At 39.6% G+C, this 19,233-nt stretch overlaps 1 protein-coding gene across 1 annotated transcript in view; it reads right to left on the bottom strand.

Annotated features, from left to right (window-relative positions):
• Positions 1-19,233, bottom strand: part of NDRG1 (N-myc downstream regulated 1) — a 40,505-nt gene that overhangs the window by 8,961 nt on the left and 12,311 nt on the right. Inside the window, exons 2-8 of the mRNA XM_032686130.1 lie at positions 17,586-17,664; positions 14,857-14,892; positions 7,349-7,454; positions 5,535-5,655; positions 3,569-3,631; positions 1,900-1,960; positions 1,366-1,452 (exon numbers count right to left, since the gene is read on the bottom strand). Coding sequence (XP_032542021.1) covers positions 1,366-1,452; positions 1,900-1,960; positions 3,569-3,631; positions 5,535-5,655; positions 7,349-7,454; positions 14,857-14,892; positions 17,586-17,648 — 537 coding nt within the window. The 5' untranslated portion in view covers positions 17,649-17,664. The remainder of the gene's footprint in view (positions 1-1,365; positions 1,453-1,899; positions 1,961-3,568; positions 3,632-5,534; positions 5,656-7,348; positions 7,455-14,856; positions 14,893-17,585; positions 17,665-19,233) is intronic.

Raw genomic sequence — 19,233 nt, 5'->3', positions numbered from 1 at the left:
ACCATTAGGGGTTGTTTATGTTTGAGTGACTCATAAGATGCCTTTTTTAATGCAGTTATTCAGGAAACAGTGCTAGTGGCACAGGTGTATATGGAATCACTCTCTGCAGGAACACCAAGCAAACCAGCCAGATGGGTGTCACTGCCCAGTCTCCTCCCTGACAACCCAATGGAGCTGATACCTTAAGATCATAACCCACAATATATGCTCTTGCTTTGTAAGGACAGAAGAATAAAAAAATCACCTGCTGTACTCCTAAGTTTAGCAATACTTGATAGGTAGAAGGCAGAGGCACAAATAGGGAAAAAATTAATTACAGCAAGACACTGGATGAGATAATCAAAATGGGTCTACTGTTAAATTTCAACATAGACAAGTTACTACTTTTTAAAAATAAGTTTGTATATCAGTTTATTTTTATAAGTTTCATCTGGGAGTTTATTTAGTAACTTAAGCCTTGAAAGAATGTTATATCCTAGCCCTGCAAGTCTCTCCTAGTATTACAGTGTTGCCATTACATTACATTTCAGCATCTTAGAAGCTTACAATGGGTTGCCTCTGTGTGATTAAAAGATGACACACTAATTTTTGTACTTTTCAGTGTTTAGAGCAACCGCCATTCACTTAAATGTGACCCTGAATGATATGAAGTGTCTGCCATCAGTTTACCTTGAAAAATGTTTTAACACGTTAAATTTGAGTAACATGTAATGTAACGTTTATGCTTATTTATATATAATGGTTCCAGGAAGATTTTTAAGCTGGTTCTCAGTGCCTGTTTTCCCACATTGCAACGTTTCTTACAACTACAAAAGAACACAGTTAACAGGAGTTCTTTTATATGAGAACATTTTCACTTAAAAGTGTGGTATGAACAATCTGTCCACAGTTACTATAGCCTTTTCTGAGTCCTTTTGGCATCTAAGACTCACACAGATGATTGAAATGTGGAAGATGTTGTTCTGAATATTTTTCTGTGTTCTAGTTCACATTTTGGTCTGTTCTGGTAAATAAAGCCATGAACAAGAAAGAACTGAATGTTATGCTAACACTTGAAGTTTACTTGAAACGTTTCCCAAACTACTGTGTCCAGGTTAAACTCTATTCTCCCAGGCAGTTACTGGCTCTTAAGAATTATCCATGCCCAGTAGCTCCACTACGTCACAAGTTTTTGTTTTCTGAAAGTACTTATTTTTATCACTGGTCCTGTAGGAGGTATGTTTGCAAATGGAAGAATAAACCCCAAAGGAGTTATTCTGGGATACTTTGTGTCTTCAGCAATGTCTTGGCACACAAGCTTGCCCAGCTCCTCATGTTGGACAGTCTTCCAGTAAGATTTATTTTACCAACTTAAAAGATGTTTACCTTAGTTGCTGCCCAGTCCATCCAACCTTCAGCACAAGGGTTTACATTAATGAGAACTAATCCCTCCACCATGTCTGGATGGTTTAACTGCAAAAGAAAAGATTGAAGATTCATCAGATCTATCAGTCAGCAAAAAATTTAAATTAGCAAATTATCTCCTGGGGAGGAAGGTGGTAGGTCTAGTTTTATCTTGCACAAAACAAGCATATGTATGGAAAAAAATTTTTCACTAAAGCAATTCAACTGAGCAGCTGGAGAACATTAAGATTTAACTTTTTCCTCCACCCTCAGTTTAAATAGAGAACTCCCATTATAAAAACCTTCTGCAAATTAACTGGGAAGAGCTGAGGCCTTAAAATGGAAAATCTAGGTCTTCTGGATTAGCTATCCCGCAGATTGTGGTATTTCACTTAAAAACCTGACTGCTTACTTAAATGGGCACGGCAGAGCAGGAATCCTCTCTGCATGCTACAGGGACAATAATACGTAAGGGAAATCAGGATAGAGGTTCTAGGGAAGCTCCACAAAACTTACAGCAAATCTGGTTAAGATGTAGGCACCGGCTCCAGTTCCCATTCCTATAATGGTCTTCAGCCTGCACAGCAATAAAACAGAAGAGACAAATGAGGAAGAGTGCCAAAAATAAGTTACATCAGTAGCCTTCCTCTTTCACATGCCAGCATGTAGCTACAGAAGGTGGGCTCAGCTCAAGCAAACTGGACTCTAAGCAATGCCACCAGCCCCAGTAAGATTTGCAGGACACTGGTCCTTGTGCATTGCAGGGCAGCCTACTTTACTTATCTTTAAGTAAATATACTGAGCAAACATAGCATTTTTCTGATTCTGGGAGGAAATGGTTAGTCTCTGCCAGAAAAACTTATAAGATACAGACTTGAAATCCACAGCCTAAATACAAAGCTCCCCCACTCCCCAAGCTCCCCTTGCCCTCCCCCCTTTACAGCTCTCCAACTGGGACACTGATTCCTCTCTAACAGGGGGCTGGCAAGGAAACATCTCCTCTTCCCCAGCCACTGGGGTGATGAAATTTAAACTTCATAACCAAACAGGGCAGAGACAAACCAAATATTTTCATTAACTGGAATTGGGTTTAAAGCATCACCTTCAAGGCGTTAGAAAATACATGAAAGGGAAGACTAGACAAAACCACTCAGAAAAACAGCTTATTCAATGCTTTTAGGAAAATACCTGAGAATAATTTTCATTCTCATTAGCATGATTAAATCAACACTTTGTAAATACACTCCAGTTTAATTAATTTTCAAGGTACCGACATTATTGTTAGCATTTTTTACCCCAGTGCACCAGAACTGACAACCTTGAGACTTGCATCAGGCATTTCAAAAAACATCTCTTGAGAAGTGAGGTAAACTCATTCAAGGTACTGTAACAATTGGTTACAACTGAACAATGTCTAAATTGGGGTGCTGGTCTGAAATCCCCACCACCAGCCCAGCCTGCGTGTTCTCCAAGGCTGCCTAACCCTGAATGCCAGGTTTTCTCTGCTTGCTCTGAAAACCCCTTGGAGGTGCCTACCTGCCCTCTTCACTGTGTACAAGAAGCACTAGCTCAACAGAACAGGAACCTTTCTCAGCTACAGCTCTGGCTAAAGCTGAGCTTTAAGGGAGGACACACACCTAAACTTATTGCACGTAGACAACCGAGGAACACTGCCACTAGGTCTTTTGACATTGGCAACCTGGCATCTGCACTTGGTGGTAGAAGAGGCTTAAGGAGGTCAGACTGACCTCTTAAAGACACCCAAGCCAAAGAAGTAAAACAGTAAATGTCTTCAGATACAGCCACGGGGTTTTTTTCTGCTAATCACACAGGAAAACGTGGGTTGTTACAGGGGGAAGAACAAACTGTCTGTGCCCTGCCCCTGTACGGGCGATACATAGAAAATACTGGAGGAAACCCCTAAATTAAGCACATGGGATTTCACTTGAAGTTGCTTCCTGTTTGAAAATAAACAGACATTTCAAAAAAGGCCAAAAAATAAGCTCTGTCAGAAACCAAGGCAAAAGTCATCCACCCATAACAGAGGAACCAGAAACAATCACGTGTGGTTCTAGCAAACAAAATGCCAGACAGCCAGATCAAAGTAAATGCCTGCTTTGCCCTGCTCTTTCAGTGAGACGTGGAGAAAAGAATGAGAAAGATAAGTAAACAATTCTTCACTCACCCAAACTGTTTCAGGATTCCAGGAATCATTTCGGCCAGTTGATCCATGGAGGGATACACATACCTACAACAAGCATGTGTTTGTGGAGTTACTGCACCACGTTCAGCAGTGTAGGTTGGCAAATTTAGACACAGTCATCACTAGATTTGGCACCAAATGTGCTCATTATGAGATCATTTAGTGTATGAGCAGAATTTAGAACAGGAGCAAGCACAAGTAATTAATTTAACAGAAATAAGTACATAATCTATATGGCACTTTATGAGTTACAGAACAATAAATGTCTGGTCCATCTAAGAGAAAAATAGACCACTATGAATCTTTTCCAAGAAAAGTTAACACTTAGAACCTATGAAGAAGTTTGAACAGGAAAGGCCAACCACATTCACCACATTTTTACTTCTGGTCTGCCACAAAAGTTTCCCTGTGTTGCAGAATCACAGACTACAGCAATGAGATCTAGATATCTGGCAAATAACTTGCATGCATGTTTTCAGGGAAACACAAATTACCATAGGATAAATGAGAATAGCTTTCTATTAATATTAATGAAGAAAATGAAGGCATAAGAAGGGCTATGAAGTTCCTGAGGAAGCTCAATAAAAACAGCTGTTTGTTAATGCTCCTAGTCTTCTGCAGAGCAGAAATAAAATTTTGAGGAAAGGAAATTCTGAGCAAAATCTCAACTGAGCAGCACGTGGAACAAAAATATTTTACAATGAGAGTGGCAAAACACTGGAACAGAGGTAGCAGATGTCCCATCCCTGGAAACACTGAAGGTCAGGTTGGACAGGCCTCTGAGAAATCTGATCTAGTTCAAGATGTCCCTGCTCATTACATGGGGGCTGCAAATTTCCCTTTCAGACCAAGCCATTCTATGATTCTACGACTTAAACATGCTGTTCTCCCAGTTGGAGGGCAGGTAGAGATAATACAGCTCTTTATATTGCCATCATGATTCTATCAAGTAGAGGTATTTACTAGCATAGATCACGATGGTTGCCCTCATGCAGCTGACAACTTAGAAGTGTTAACACTTGCTCAGGATGTGAGGGTTAAGGCACTTAAAAGCTCCTGATTTAAACAAATGCAAAGAAGGGGTGACTGAAATAGCTTTGTAGGCTGCTCTGATAGACAACTGAGCCATTGCAGTCAACAACAGCTGAGAACCTGGCCCATCATGACCTCCTCAGCATCAGACCAGCTTAAAAATTAAGAAGGGACATAGACTGGCTCATGCAATAAGGGTACTTATAAGCTCCTTAATACGTAGTTCTTACAGAACAACGAGTTCTCGCCTTATATCCTCCCCTTAGCATGTTGGCTGCTCCCTTTCTCAACCAAGCTGACTCCTATCCAAGGAGTATTTCTGTGTAAACCTGCATCATTTGACCTAAATGGGTCAAGCATTTTGGTGCTCATGGCACACAAGGTTTTGAAGAGGTACAGCGTGGTACACAGTCAGAAGTATGCAGCTATCCATGGCCTTCTGTGGGGGTACACCACCTTGTTCCTGTCCAAAATCTTGGATTTTCCAGGGAGGTTATCAGGTCTGCTTATTAACATCTACCATGCTGCCATTTCACTAAGACCACAGATTTAAGAAGGACATTATCCTAATGTCTGTCTTATTTATAGGAATAATTCAGTTTTTTTGTCTTCATGATGTCATCACAAAACAAGGTGACTCAATATTTAAATTGACAAGGTGTAGACATCTATCAAGGAACTGCTTTAAAAGCAGTCTAGTTATCAGAGCAAAAACTTAAAATTTCAGCCCCAAAGTCTATTGTGAACTGGGACAACAAAACAGAGCTCCCAGGCTCCAGTACTTTAGTATCAGGATTTAAGTTCAAAAGCCAACTGCTGTGTTTGTTTCAAGCACTTTTTAATCAAATTGCAGATCAAGACTTTTTCCAGGAAGAGGATACCTCTAAAGAAATGGGCTGTTTCCCAGACAACTCACCCAGCTTGAAAAGACGGTGCTCCATCCTGCTGACCAGGTGCATCCACATGGCAGACTGCAAAGTGCTGGGTGATTTCCTGCATATCCTCAAAGTTGAAGAGAGGATTGAAGCAAGTTTTATCTTGAGAAGGAAAAGAAAATACGAAATAATAATGCTGTGGGACATAGTAAGTTTGCTACTATAAAAGAATAATTTATTAAACTATCCTGCATGTTAATCAATCAAAAGTTGACTCAACCAGATCAGTGGTGTTGTAGCCTTGGAAAAGGGGTAGTTTCATTTCTAAGTAAGAAAGACAAGTAAAGCCCTACTACAAAGCAACCTGTGTCAACTTGCTTTAATTTCTTGAAGCATAAAACCTGAACAGCTCCTTCATCATGTCCAGCTAAGGTTTATCCAGGTTATTTTGGTACCTGCCACCAGCATTTTCTTGGTACACTAAATTATCAAAAAATTATTCTTTATGCAAAGTTAAAATAATAAAATGTAGTTAAGGATATTCAACTGAGGTTTTTGCTTAGATTAAATTATCTATCCATTTCCTTGTCCAATCTTTATTTTTTTGATTGTGTCAAAATGATGGAAGAAAAAAGTATCCAAGGCTGAGATCATGGCTTGTGCTTTTACCCAAACATCACAAGATAAACAGTGCATGATCAACTGTTGCAGGCAGCTCAAGACAAAAGTATCCCTCTGGGATACTCAGTGCTATAGGTCCCATACTTTGAGGTGATTTGATTTCTGATTTTTAAGCAATATTAATGTGGGGAGAGGATTCACGCATTTTCCTTCTGGAGTGGAACACACCAGACCTGAGATGCCTAGAAAATGGTACAATATTCTGCGTGTTTCTACATGTCTTCATACTACAACATACATCCAGAATCCTTGCAGATTATAAAATACTTTTAGCTCAAATCAGCTTTGAGAGAACACACAAGCTTGGGAAAAGTTTCCTCCACTTTCAAAGGGAGAGAAAGTTTATTTACCATAGACTTTGTAACTCTAGACGGAAAAAAGTCTTACTCAAAGATAGGATCCAAATTAAGCTCTGCCCTGGTCCACTGAAAATCAAAAATAAAATAAGAAAGTTCCACTAAAAATGGACAAGAAAACAGGATATTTTTCTTATTAATAATATCCACTCCCCAGTAACAGCCAGACTTTAAAGATCTGCAGGTGTTTTTAAATATCAATAATTTATTAAGAAATGGTGAATTGTGTGAAGTACTGGTACCGGTGAAAAGAATAAACTAGAGCAGGTCTGGATATTAGCTCATTAAATGACAGATAAGATAAAAGGCACTTAAAGTTTTTTCCCCTCATACGGACTTCCTTGTCTAAGGACACAAAGCCAGCACTTATTTAATCATCCTAACTTGACTTGTAATTCATATAAACTCACAGCAGCACAAGGCTGGTTATCAGACAGGAACCTAAGGCAAAGCCCCAGCAGTGTTGTTTTTCAGTCCTGCTGTCAATACACCATCAAGCCTCCCTAGAGATGTTTTTACAGCGCTTATGCAGAGTTGTTATGAACAATCAGTGATCTTTTGCTCCTGCCACTGAAATATTCCAATTATTTACTTCACAAGGATAAAAAAAAAAAAAATTGAGAATTAAATTTGCTGTAAGAGAGGAATCGTGCCATCTAGCAGGTTTCAATGCACACCAACAATCGAGGACCTGGGGAAGGTTTCCTAACCATTGCTGCTTCCACACCTCTGATTCCAGCAGTTACAGAACTGTTACAGCAGTTACAGAGTTACAGAAACAGGTCATGCCTGTGCTGTTAAATAAAAAGTCTACTTACGGTTCAGCCCGATGTCATGGTAGGTGAGGATGGCTGGGCGGTTCCCCCTGGGGGTCCCACACATAGTGACACGGACTGAGCCATGCACAGTCTCCACATCTTGCTCCTGGTAGAGAACAGGAAGAATGGGAAGAATGTGTCAGGGGATTGAGCAAGTGCTCCACATCTGCTGCAGCAGACCTTGTCCAACCAAGAGCACAGGTCCTGCCCATCCCAGGGTCTGTTCCACAATCCCTGTGCTACCAGTTCCTGTTCTCCCCCATGGTGAGAATTCTGTGCTAATATTTTAGATCTGACTGTCACCTACTCCAGTTCCACAGACAACTACAGAAGCACTTAAGCTTCTAGCTTTAACCAGATGCTGAGGGAACAGTTAAACAGTTTTTAACCTCATTAAAAGGCAGCATAAGAAAACTAGGAAAGCACTTTGATGTAGTGACACCTAAAAGAACAGGAACTTACAACTATGACTCTCAACATTTGCAAAACTGCAAGTTGCCAAGACAAAATACTTGTTTTCTAGGAAAAGGACTCAGCAAATAATTACTACTCCCCAAAGAAAGCAGTATTAAGCAGCTTGTATTTGCATGTTTGCCATAAAGGCTTATCACAGTATGAAGCTTCTGATTGCAGTAGCCTTCCCCAGTAAAAACAGCCACCACATGTGTTTTATTCATGGATTTTGAGGTACAGACTTCAGCATAAAACACTGCCTGAAGTCACTTCACTATAGAGCAGAATAACTACAACATTGTGGTGATTATCAGAAAAACAGCATTAAGAAGCATGTCACTATTATTTGGCATAACAGGAGTTTATACTATTTAGTGATAACAGAAGTTTGTACTATTTAATGACAAACAGTATTTAATAAAGCCAAGGACACCATCATTAACAAACTGAAGTCCCTCTCAGCACCAACTTATTTATTCGATCTCTATGAAAGTTAGATGGGCTTGGGTCACATCTAACTTACACAACAGATGGAACAGCTTTTTGTTTCTTCTGCGCTTGAACTTCAGATGGGCACAAACAATTTGTTGTTTTGCCAATATGTATAAGGGGAATCACAAACTAACAGTTATTTATGACACTTATTTACAGTACCGTTACACTCACATAGCAGTCAAAGCAGTTAATAGGTAGCAGTCAGTCTTATCATTTCAGCAGAATACTTTATGTACTGTACAGGACACAGATAAGATATAATCCATGTCATTCAATGTCCTGCCTACTGCTGCAGGGCTTGCTTGACTTGCTCTGCCTTATAATGCCAGAAGCAAAGTCCAAGTTAAATTCAAACCTATTAAAAATATTCTGTAGAAAATCAGAGGCATACAGCCTCTGCAAAAACTTTTTAAAAACTCTCCAAAGATCTGAGGTAACAATTCAATCTAAATCTCAGATTCTTAATTTGATACAATGTATACATTGCACATTTTGTTGAAAATAAGGATTCCGGGCAATGCCATTCTACATTTCATCTATTCTGCATTTAATTACATAATTACACCAGTTTTAAGTTACAACCACAGCAATGAATCAAGATCTACACCCCTTGTACACTTGGCGAGCTGAACATTGCTGCTATCTGAACTATATTCCATCAAAACTCTAATTTTCAGCTTTTATGTCTCCTTAGAGACTCATTCCTCTGCATACTCACTGCATTATTTAGCAGGTAAGCTGTATCTTCCACATCCAGAACCATCCTTAGGCAAAACAGGGTGATAAATCCAGCAAGTCATAAAGAGGACGGGTAGCAGGTTTCTACTTTGTCCCAGTAGGAAACTGGGTTATATAGACAAGCTGCTACCCTACATAGGCTTATGACTCCCATAATGCCCAGTTAGGAAAACCAAAACAGACTAATTCACGAGGATGTCATTCTTAAATAGGATTTGAGTCAGGTTTGACCAGGGGAAGTACATACTCGGTAGAGCTCAGACATCAAAGATGAACTAAGTCTGCCACACAATATACAAAGTGCCAAACTTTAAAACCTGGGAATTAGCACAGTCTGTCCTGTTGCTGATTTCGTCAGGTTTTGAGAAGTTTAGCTTCACTGCATATTTTGTTATCTCAAATGCTAAAATGCCCCAAACTTATGTTCAAATAAATCAGAAGCAAGTTCTTTCCTAAAAGTCAGGATCAAAGTTTTCAGTATAAACACAAAACACTTTGAGAAATTAGTCTAAGTCAATTATTCTGCATGGCAAAACCAAGGACTTTTAAATGTTTGAAATCTACTATTTTCCAAAGTAGATACACAACTTCTAGTCAAAAGAATTCCCACATTACACTAATGCCACTATAGGTTGAATTTCTGGCAGAAAATAGGTTATTGTACATTATACTTTGGGTATATCATTAACATAGACTATTAAAATAGAATCATAGAATCACAGAAAGATGATCTTTAACATCCCTTCCAACCTCCTTGCTGTGGGCAGGGAATGTCATATAATTAATATAAAATTGGGTAATGTCATTACATGGTAGTCCAGAAGAGATTTGCAATGGCAGTAGATAGCAATTAATGATAGTGGAAATTAATAATAATGGAAAATAATATTTTCCACATTCTACTCTGTCTTCTATACTTAGATAATTTTCAATGCAAAGCATAAAAATTGATAATTTGGTAACCTCACAGTAATGAGAGTAAGTGTTATTGTGTAACACACCTCCAGTCGAGTGCGGAATATAGAAATTATTTCTTCCTCAGAGGCTAATGGACATTTCATATACTCAGATTTTTATTACTAGAGCCTTCCAGTAACAGCACTGAAAAATCCAGAATGTGTTTTCTTTGCAGGGATCACCTCAAGATTTTGGATCTCCCTCCTTCATGCAAGAATGAAAAAGGCTGTTCATGGTCAATAAAGCCAAACTCTTGAACCTGCACATCCCACTGACTGCCACAGCTATTTCTACTGGAACTAGAAACCTGAGTCTAGTTCAAACTCAGTGTCAACTAAAAATAGTTCAGAGACAACAGGCAACCGTGATCCCAATAACTGGCATAAAACACAGTCAGTTTAATAATTAGCTTAATTCCTCATTACCTTCACAGTAAGACTCCCCTAATTCAAAGAGGTCAGGCTATTTTCCAGTAGCTCAAATTCTTAATGGGAAATACCCACAAGGTTCTAAAAAACAAATCAATTCAAACCAGTTTGTTTGGTGACATCAAACCAACAACTTCACATCCCTATTGATCCTATTAAAGATCAAGAGATTTGTCTACGTGATGTAGGGATGGATGTTTTCAAAACGCAGAGCACTGAAAACAGATGGCAGCACATCCCAATCAACATCAACATTATAGTAAGAGGCTCTTCACCAACTGATTTGTATTAAAATACTATCTTAGAAAAAAATCCAAGGTACACTAATCCGATAGAAGGATAAAGACAAACACACCATCTGTTCACATCTCTCACTTTAACAGAGGTGCAGTCTTATCTTAGTGTCCTAAAAAAATACACAAAAATACTTTAAATATGTGAAATTTAAAAGAGTCTGTCTCAGTTTGAAGGTGCTGGGCCATTCTAAAATAGATTTTATTTTTGCTTCAAGTAACATTTTTGGATTTTTTTTCATGAGGTTAGAAGGGGGAGAATCTGTTATCACACAGGAGAGCTCATTGTTTCCTTCCCCTCTCCCTCCTCACTAAGGAAGACATGAATTGAGGAACATGTTTATGAACAAGTTGTTTTCTGAAGTATGGGATATGCAACCAAAATGATATCTAAAAAGAAAATATCTAAAAAGCAAAACTGTACACACACACTGCACATTTTGATAAATAAGTAATTTTATATTTTAAGTAAAATACTTCATTCAATCAAGATTTTAAAGCTTTCAAATATACATAATCCTCAATTACAAATCTCATGCTTTTATTTTAATTTATAATATTATTCCTGTTAAATACACCTCCCTTCTCTTGCCTCATAACTGAGAGAAAAGCTTCAGAGCTTTTAAAGATGATTTAAAAAGCTTTTAAATTGCTAGGAGATAGTATATTTTAAATCCATATTACTTAAGAACTTTAATGTAGTTATACCTGTGTAAGCTATTTTTTCCCTTCTTTTTTCAGTGCCTTTAAGATCAAAAATATTTGAGCTTTTAATGTGGTATTTCATTGTTGAGTTTCAAATCCCCTTTGCCCTGAAGTTAACATTTTCATCCCAGCTTTTTCTACTTTAAAACAGGATTTCAAGTCATCTTATATTTTTCTAAAACCCCAATGCCCACATTTCCAGTTATTTTTCCTCTTTTTGTTGTTGTTTGTTTTGTTAGGATCTCTATTTTAGTTCCCCAGTTCAGGCTGTGAGTCAGGTGCATTAATGAGGATGATGACTTTAGATGTAAAAGTAAGTGGCCCTGCTAAGGTGAAAGCCAGTAACAAAAACTTGGTGCAGGAACTGACGCAGGTTGTTGCGATAGTTCTGCCCAGGGATTCTTCTTAGTCGGATTAGCACTGGGTCACACTGCTCTGCCAAGCACAAAACTGCAACCACCCCCAGCCCGTTCCTTCAGCGACCTAAAAGGATGAGGAAATCCACAGAACATCCTGCAATGCTCCAAACCACATCCACTGATGCCAGTGGAAAAGCCACCCTGTCATGCCATGAGGACCAGCTGATTCATCTCCCATTGCAGGGCAGCTCTTTCCTTCTCCCAGAACAGGCAGGAGAAAGAAGTAAAGCTTCCACAGCTGTTGCATGCCAGCAGATACAGATGGCCACGAGCCATGAATTGCAAGGGACAAACTCATCTCTGCCACCTACAGATGCCACACAGCACAAAGTTTCCTTAGTTACTGAGAAAGCAGTGTCCTGATGGACTGAAACACAGAGCTGAGAGAATTTACACACAGTGTTGAGGAGCCGGGTTCCTGTTGGCTCCCAACCTACTGAGCCAGAGAATAGGCAAATACATCAAACTGGAAATACAACTGAAATGTGCTCAGCATGGTGAAAACAAAACCACACAGGGCACACTGCCCTGCACTGGATTATCATTAATTATGCTGAAACAGGTTTGGTCAGGAACACTCCCCCTTCTTGTGAGGCAGGGGACCTTTACTTCAATTTTCAGGTGGGTGCCACTGACATAATAACAGACAGAATGGTGACTAGATGTAGTTCAGAGCTGTCAGTTCTTCCATGTCTTGTCTTGGCCATCCCCTGGTAACTTCATGGACACTCTACTCCAGAGAATAACCACATACACATCTTGCAATGTGTGTTTTTAGGAGGGTGATATTGCATTATACAGTGGTTTATTTTAAAAACGGAAAACTACGTTTAACTCCACTCTATCTAAAACAGCATGTGAAATAAGGGTGTATTTTTTTCCAAATCTGAATAGCTAGATAAAATTTATTCTTGGAAGGAAGACATGCCACAGACAATCAGTACTTTTCACCAGTGCAGGAACAAAGACATTAACTGAACACTGCATAACTTGTTCCTGGAAGGACAGAGCAAGTTGCAGTGGATGTGGTGGACACCCATACCCGTACACATGCATTAAATAAGAAGCTCCATCCTGCCAGGTACTGATCACCTTCCCTGACCAGATCCATCCTCCACCCAAGAGTGGAGGTCGGGAAAGGTCACTCACTAAGAGCACACTTCAGTGTCAGCCCTCAGTGACCTGGGTCCTCCAGAGCCTGAACTTTTCCAATAAACTAAGCAATCAAGTCTCGCACAACAGCTCCAAACCACCTCTTTCACAAATCAACCACAGAAGAATTTAAAGACACATAGGTAGGGTACTTGGGGGTTTAAGGTTCAAAGCTAAGTCTCCTTTGCAGCCACAGTTCTTAATGCATTGAGATTGTTCTTCCACATTTTTTCTCTCTGAACTAGAACAGCCACAGATTAAACTCTTAACAAAGAAGGATCATTAAAAAAAGTAAGATCTGGCAGAACAGCACTAAATGACAAGAACCACTGCTCTGGATTAGTGGCAGTTAATCCAAAACATGGAAAAAAAAGCAAAAAGGCTTAGAGAATTTGATCTTGCAAGTTAAAAACCCTATATATATACATGGTTTACAAACCAAGCAATTTATTCCAAGAATAGAAGTGAAATATGGGTCACTTCTGGATTCTTAATCAAAATACCACAGTATTCCTGTTAGCAGACTTAATCTGGGATTCAGATTTATTTAGACCAAGTGATCAATCTGGACCCAAATGGAAAGCTTCTCCCATGCTGTGCACAGTCCTGCAAGAAGCTGCATAGTGGCAACTTTAATGTCCATTTTTCAAGATTTCTGGCAGTGGATTTCATCCTTAGAAAAAGATGACGGGGAAGACGCAGGATTGGTGTAAACTACAGCATTGCTATTGAAGTAAGAACCATTGAAAGATGTCTGAGATAACCATCTCGCTTGGTATCCAAAGTAAAGACTATTGAATTTAACGAGTTTACACAACATTGAATAAAGATATAGACAGGTGCTAATAAAGTGCAAAACACAAAGTAGAGAGGGGTTATTTCCTTCAAGGACCTCTGCCTGAACCTTCGAAAGACTAGAACAATTTAATAGCTTTCTCTATTTCCTGCACAGTCTACCTCCATTTCTGCACCCCTTGATAAAAAGGAGGCACACAGTGAGCCTTTTTTGCCAACACATATTCCTTGTCCTCACTCTTTTCATTGACAGGTACACGCCCCCTGCTCTCCATCCCAGTTGAACACAGCCTGATTTCTGCAGCTGTCCATTTCCTTAGTCTCAGCTTAAGAGCCAGCAAGAACAAACTTCTCAGTCAAAAGCCCAAGTGACAACAAAATAAGAGGGGCCAAGAGATTTACTAAGTCATCTTTCAGAAGCATGACACATAGAAAGTGGAGAGCCACCATGTGACCTAGTGGTGTGCTTTATGAACTCTTATGTTCTGACCATAAATAAATATGTCCTATTACTGACATCATGGATTGCCTAACACCTTTCATGACCACACAGGCCTCAGGAATCTCTTGGAAAATTTCAACAGCATAACAGGATGCATTCACAAGGGCATTTCTTCCAAGGAAAGGCATGCACAGTGCTAATGAAAGCAAATTAATTGGGGAAAGTGTGTGTCCATGTGGGAAGGGAATATATTGTTTTCAGTATCGCTAGCAAAGATTCTCATTCTCTCAGCAAGAATAGAACTGCTTGCAACCCAGTCACCCTTTTGAATGAAACTTTCTCAGCTCCAGATTGAAAAGACCTCCCGTGGTCCCCTTCACATCGCTACAGTGTAGCCCCACTCAGACCCCTCTCACAGTAACAGCATTCCTGGCAAGCAGGGAGTCCCTTCTGGTCACATCTTGCTGTTTTCTCAAATGTCAATTCCGTTTCCCCTTTTGCCAGAAAAAAAACAACCACCAAAAACCAAAAAACCAAAACACACACACACACACACACACACACACACACACAAAATCCACAAAAAAACCCCAAACAAGCAAACAAACAACAAAACCACAACTTTACTTGCCTGAACATCGAAGTCTGGAAGGAGGCGAGTGATAGCCTGTGAAGAGATTTGAAAGCATTAATGGAAGTAACTTGCAGCTACAGAAACCTATGCTGGGATGTGTGATCTGACCCACCAGTTTTGCAGCTCAGAGCTCTGCTTGTCCCTTCATTCAATGACAGCTCTCTTGATGAATGTCAAATTCACCCAAGAACTTTTTACCTGCTAATCTTGATGGAGACCATGAAACAGTAAAATACTAGATTACAGACCAGTAAAATGAAACATAAAACCTGGTGCATCCTCAGTTATTGTTAAAATCACTGAACAATACGCTCACAAGGAGCAGTAAAACACTGAGCTTATTGTAGCCATGGTACAGCCAACAGTCCTGCCCAGGATGAAAAGTCACCATTCGAGCATGCACTGAGCACTTCCAACTCAGTTAAGCAGTCATTACTGGGATTTGGTTACGTGATGTGGAAGGTGAGAAGGGGTTTATTCTAGCCAAAATTAGTCTTTGTAGTGTTTGGGAGGCTGGTTGAACACAGAGAGGTCCATTCCAACCTGTGACCCATCACAGCTATTACTGACAAACTCTTACTGTCAAGATCCTTGAAAAAAATCTGTCAAGGATCTCCCCCAGGAAAGGACTTCAGTGACATCCTCCCCATCTCCGATAGTATATGAGGCTTAAAGCTTCAAAAGAAGAAGTGTCCTTTAGTCACCTCCTTTTATTAAAAGATAAGGAAGAAGTCAAATTCCTATTTCCACTGCAGGGCTGAAAACAGAAGGAAAAGCAGCCAAGAAAACACTTTATGCTGTAAAGTGAGAGAGGCCAAAGCTTGAAAAAAAATATGGAAATGAAAAGGAAAGCTTAGAATCATGACAAGGAAGTCACTCAGCTCCAGAAGCCCAGATAAATTAAGGACAGATATCAGAAGCAATACAGCTGCTGTCTTAGGCAATATTGTCTCAGATGGAGGTCCTCAAAGCATTGCAGTCCAACCTGCAATTCTGACACAACTTGAGAGAGTCTTTAGGCAATTAGGCACTGCCTTGTTCATACAAACAAGTAGCTAAAGAGCTGATTGAGCTTGTGGAAGTCACTTTACACAGCCTAGCTTTAGGCAATGTGCTTGCCGGGTTTTAATCTTACTATACTGTGGGTCTCACGAGCTTTTAAACATAGCATGTCATCCACCGTTGTTCCAGTGGGACCTAGAGTTGAAAGCAATAAGTGCATGTGGCATCTGTACCAACAGCATATGAAATAAGGCTGATCACTGTTCAGGAATGAAAACTCAGCTACAGCAGAAACCCAAGAACAACAAGCCAGGACATGACTTCAGGTTGCATCACCCACTCAAAACCAGCTCCACTGTTAACCTTAGCTCAGTGTTTTTCAGGGCAATATTTTCCACTTTCTCAAAATACATTAAGTAGTTTCCTTCATCTGTGTGAAGAATGGCCACAGAGGAATCAAATTCTCTGCTAGTTTCCCCATGCTGACAAAATTTAAGCTAACATCATGAACAAAAGCATTTAGGGTTTATTGTCAAGATTCCAGCTTTTGACCTATGTGCTACAGAAACCCAGGAAGTTAATCAGTGTCTTCAGATATTTCTGAATTTTAAAGTAAAGATATTCCAGTATTAACAGGTCTTCTGCTTAGTCTCCCCTTTGCTTTGCTACTACTGAACAATACGGGCATTAAAAAAGGATCTTAGTTTCTGAAAAGTTTGAGTCCTGCCTTCACTGGTATTCAAACAAGCTCTGCTTTCATGCAATGTCCTTGGCAAACAAGCTGTGTTTAAAGTTTCTCTAGCTATTTCACTGCAATCATAAGTGGAAATGATTTGCTAAAGTGTTTACACAAAAGAGGTAGAAAATAAAGAAAGCATCAGATAGAGTAATGAATTTTAGTGCAGAAAATCAAAAAGAAACCGCAACACATTTATATACATCATTGTCAAGAACTAATCTCACTGGGAAAAAAAAAAATCTTAGTTTAGATTCAAGAAAAAAAGCTGAGACATTGCTTCACATATTACAGTGAATTTTTTGCCATGAACATACCAAAGCACAGAGAATTGCTACCATTGAAGAGTCAGACAGCCAACAAATCCAGATGCTGTCAGTAGATTTTAAAAAAAAAAAAAAAAAAAACAAAAGAAGTACAAGACTAAAAGGGAGGAAAAAAAAATAAAAGAAAAAAAGCTAGGATGTTTCTATGCTGCAACAGGTTGTGCACACCCAGCTGGCTGCAGACCAGGCAGTTGGTGTGTAACTGCTGTCCCCATCCACTCAGAGAGGATGGGATGGGGCTCAGCCCCACCTCTGGATTCAGATGTGCCCAAAGGAAAAATAAAGGCTCTCTGTTCCTCCCTGACAGGCAGCTGACAGAGTAAAGTCTGTCTTTACATTGAGAAGTCTGTAGGTATAGACAGATGTACATGAGATTGCCCAACTGGCATCATTCACTACAGCTAAAGACAGAGCTGTCATTATTCTGAGAAGAAAAAGTGTCACTATCATACTTAGAGAAGTACAAAACCAAACAGGAAGAAAGAACAAACAATTAAGGCTCAGTTTTGCATTATTTAAAACAACCCCAAACTGCTCTTATTCCATCTCCAGTTTTTCTTGTTTCCTCCATATAATGTCAGAACTAATCCAAGAGCACATGTGCAGCACCAACAGCAGTCCTAACAAAATAAATAAGCTCTAGAAAGCTTTACAATATTTACCTCCTCCTTCTCCACCAGAGGTTTCACCTCTGCAAGGTGAGCATCCTGGAATTCTGTTGACATGGTCAGTAGCTGATATCTGCAAAGATGAAAAGAGATTTGTTCTCAGCTTGCATCAAAGATTAAATACAGAAACAAGTGGAGATCCTGCTCCACCCAGCCCCCCACAATGACCCTCTCAGGTTATAGTTTAAAAGACCTCTGCAAGAACATTATGAATCTCTTGTAAAATGCCTCACTGGTTTATTTATATACACACTCGTGCACAATACAAGATTAAAGAAATTCTTGCAAGAATTCTGCAAGATCAAACAGCAGTTTGGCAGCTTCAAATCAGGGAATGTTGAAGGAAACAGGGCAGGCACCAGTGGAGAGAGTCATGAAAACTATCATTCCACAGTTGAAAGGAGGCATAGCCAGATCTGCACAACTACCTTCTGAAACTCGCTTGAATACTTGCTCCCGAAACCTTTTTTTTTTTAGTTTCTGCAAGGCTCTCTTTCTATGCTCCACATTTTACTGTAAGAAAAGTGAATTGGACACTCATTAGCACTATTTTACTCTCAGATTAATATGCTCCATTCTTCAGGACAGATAAAAGTCAGATACTCCTTTAAGTGGACACCAACAAGATATGTGCAATAATACAATTTTCAAAACTGTCAAAAGAAGGAACAAGATGGCTGTATCCTGCTCTAGGACAGGATTAGCAATGCAATGTCCAGCTCTCAACTGCTAGAAGCTTAGCTGGGAACACAGACACAGCCAAACAGAAGAGGCGACTGCAAAGGCAAACAGAGACATAGGCCGTGCTGCATGTGCAGAGCACCCTCTACACTTGAACTAACAGGCATCTCAGTTCATCAAGCACAACAATCCAAAACGGGAGTTTAAAAAAATAATGTGTTTTCATTCTCTTGACAAAGATAAGGTCACAGAATCACAGAATATGCTGAGTTGGAAGGGACCTACAAGGATCATCGAGTCCAGCTCTTGGCCCTGCACCAGTGCCAGAGGCACTACAGAGGACTGTTCTTTATGAAGCTCTAATGATGACCTGAAACGGTTCTCAAGAGATACTGGAACTGTTTCAGCAGCAGGATGACAAATACAAGAGTCAAAGTATGTTTATTACATATCCTCTGGCCTGCTGGAGAAATGCATGTCATATAGGGTTTGGGCATCTTTCATAAATTTCCAATTTTGTCCATCTACATAACTATAAACCAAGTGAATAATTTACTTTTCTTAAAAAAGTTTAGAAATTAAGCATATGAGTAAGTGTACGCAAGGCAAGACAAAAGGCTGAAATGTACTTAGGAATTATTGACTATGTGTAACTGCACACATTTTAATTATTAACAGTTTTTCTGAACATAAGCACAGAAATATAGAACAAAATTTACATTGATTCTTTAAGCCATGATTTCCCCACCTCCTGACTTAAATCTGATTTAAGCCAATCAACCCTGTCTAAATAAATGACCTGGTGCTCAGGAAGGGCTGTGAAGCCCACAGGAGCATCAAGGCAGTGACAGCAGCAACATTTTTCACTCTGCCACATGGTTAACTTGATGCTTTTGTCCCTGGGTAAAGATGCTCTAGTGACTGTTCTCAAGATGGCTGGATGCTGCAGGAAGCTATGAAG

The sequence above is a fragment of the Chiroxiphia lanceolata genome, chromosome 1 (assembly GCF_009829145.1).
Source record: "Chiroxiphia lanceolata isolate bChiLan1 chromosome 1, bChiLan1.pri, whole genome shotgun sequence".
In the NCBI taxonomy this organism is placed as follows: Eukaryota; Metazoa; Chordata; class Aves; order Passeriformes; family Pipridae; genus Chiroxiphia; species Chiroxiphia lanceolata.
This window is presented reverse-complemented; position numbering and strand designations above follow the sequence as displayed.